This window comes from Blennius ocellaris (assembly GCF_963422515.1).
Source record: "Blennius ocellaris genome assembly, chromosome: 20".
NCBI classification, from domain to species: domain Eukaryota; kingdom Metazoa; phylum Chordata; class Actinopteri; order Blenniiformes; family Blenniidae; genus Blennius; species Blennius ocellaris.
This window is the reverse complement of record NC_137669.1, coordinates 23,385,262-23,387,761: the sequence shown is the minus strand read 5'-3', so window position 1 is coordinate 23,387,761 and position 2,500 is coordinate 23,385,262. Positions and strand designations below refer to the sequence as shown.

Sequence of the window (2,500 nt, the reverse complement as noted above, 5' to 3'; positions counted from 1 at the left end):
TCTTGTCCTCCCCCCTCTCTCCTCCCAGCCCGTTCAGCTCGGCGCCGTGCGACTGGCCGTTGGGCAAGGCAGCGGCGGCGTCGGACAGCGACTCCCGGCAGTAGGTGCTGAGGATGTCCTCCAGCTGGCGACTCAACTCCTCGGCCATGTCGCACTGAGTCCGGGCCGCCGAGGCCACTGCACACACACGCGCACGCGCACACGCACACACACACGCGCACAAACACACACACACACACACGCACACGCACGCACACACACACACACACACAGGGAGGAGTTGGGAGTCAGTAGGAATTGTGATTATTGAGGAAGGAGATCAGGTTCTAGCGATCCGGAGCGTCAGGAGTCGTCATCGTTCCAGAACCACATCAGTCCACCTGGACCTGTAAGAACCAGAAGCCTGTACCATCACTGCCTCCGTCCTGGTCCTGGTCCTGGTCCTGGTCCTGGGGCGTCTGTGGATCCGACTCCTTGGGGCTGCTGCTGTCTGGGCTGTCTTTGGCCGCCGCCGCCGCCGCTACAGGCTCCGCCCCTTCAGGCTCCGCCCCCTCCGCCGGGGGTGAAGCGTCCTCGCCGCCCCGTGGGACAGACTCCTCTGCGTCTTGTTTTTTCATCTCGTCTCCCACGTCACAGATGAGACAAATCCTGGGACAGAGAACAGAACCAGAGACGGACAAAGACGGTCAGAACTTCCTGTTTGAGCTTAAATCATTTATTCGCCGTGTTCCTGTCTCGCTTAGCGTTCTCGAGAAAGTGACTCGTGTGTAGATTGCATGTGTGTCCTTCTGTCCTCGGGGACATCCAGTGTCCTCCCACAGTCCACATCCACTTGACGTTAATTGGTGAATTCATATACAAACTGCTGCAGTTACATACATGATACAGAAATGATAAAACCCTCAATATAACACACTGGAGCGCAAAAACATTTCAACCTATGAGATGACTGATGACGTCAAAGAGATATATTACTAATATTACTATTCTGTACGAAGCACAAAGTAATTTCGAGTATATTCTGGATTAAAATAATTAATTTTAACGTGGTGCTGAATAAGGAGGATCTAAGAGGAGACAGTGATGGAGAAACAGACAACTAATTCGCACTTTTGACATCGTGACGTTGTAAATCAGGCGTCTGGTTGTTTTAAACGATTCTGATAGAAAACGGTTGTTTTCACACATAAAACCAGTTGAACTGTCGCTTCGCTGAGCACAACGAGTTAGTTTACAACAGAAACGCGGTTAAACCTCAACAACGGCGCTTCACCGCTCGTTTCTACGATGCGTCGTCTCCTTTTTAGCATTTAAACAGATAAAATCAACCTTTCCTTCACACATTACGTCTGCGAGCGCATGCTAACTGTTAGCCGCTAAATTAGCTTCTGCGACGCGAGATCGTACAAACGTGAGAAACGGTAACAAACAAAAACGGAGGACGTACGTGCTCGTTTTCACGTATTTCTCACCGTTCGCGGATGGTTTATCGTTCTTTACCTTTTTGAGGAAGGATGAAAAAAAACAACGCGAGTCGCAGGTTTCAACGTGAGGCAGGAGAAATTCACTTCCGGTAACACATTTCTTCTTCGCTGCTTGTTTAACTGCAGCTCGCGGGTTGTGTTTCCTTTTTTTTAAATGCCTATCGCCACCTACAGGACACTCGCAACAACTACACCTGGATTCATGATTACTGCTGCGGGAAGGGATTAATAATACTTGAAGTAAAAAATTAAATCTGCTTTCAGCAGGCTGGATGATGTAGAAATACATTTATGTCAATTCTATAATTTCCCCACAAAAACTGCATTGATTACAAAACTATTTTAATGGAACGTTTCATTTAGAAAAAAGCATGATGAATCATCTTATGTGAAAATGATCCCAGCCACAGCTTTTAAACAATTATCTTCTCTGCACTAAAACTAACCGTTCATAGAAATAGTTAAGTGAAGTTGGGTAAAACCTCCGACTCTGGGTGTTTAATTAGGCCGAAGGCAGGTTCCTTTTGTAATACGTACACTGCCGACAAGCGCCCAAGGCCCTCAAATTCATGTCGGTGGCAGTTTTTGAAAAACCTTTCATGTTCCATCAGCGCTGTGTCATTCACACCAGAATTGGAAGTAAAACCAGATTCCGGTTCGGGGGCACCTGCCGAGTAACCACCTGAGATTTTCAGGTGGATCGGCTAACTTGCGGTCTAGCATGCCCGTTAGCATGCTAACACACATTGTCCGATTGAGCTGAAATTTGGTAGGTGGCCTAATGGGGATGCTGCGGTCACGAATCATTAGCTAAGTAGCTACTTTTGACGCTGTTTTTTTCAAAATAAAAGTCATTTAAAAAAAAAAATAATTCTAATCCGGTCTAGAGGATCGTGTCCCGGCCAACGCTGCTTGCAGCTTTAATAAAACATTGAGGTCAGTTAGAGTTCCTCACTAAAACGAGTCGCTGCACCAGCAGAGGGAGACAAACGTAGTTTACATTAATTCAGTTTGTG

At 47.3% G+C, this 2,500-nt stretch overlaps 1 protein-coding gene across 1 annotated transcript in view; it reads right to left on the bottom strand.

Annotated features, from left to right (window-relative positions):
- Window positions 1-1,596, bottom strand: part of txlna (taxilin alpha) — a 6,129-nt gene extending 4,533 nt beyond the window's left edge. Inside the window, exons 1-3 of the mRNA XM_080516029.1 lie at window positions 1,501-1,596; window positions 410-648; window positions 1-177 (exon numbers count right to left, since the gene is read on the bottom strand). The exon at window positions 1-177 is cut by the window's left edge and continues 78 nt beyond it. Coding sequence (XP_080372155.1) covers window positions 1-177; window positions 410-617 — 385 coding nt within the window. The 5' untranslated portion in view covers window positions 618-648; window positions 1,501-1,596. The remainder of the gene's footprint in view (window positions 178-409; window positions 649-1,500) is intronic.
- Window positions 1,597-2,500: the final 904 nt, after the last annotated feature.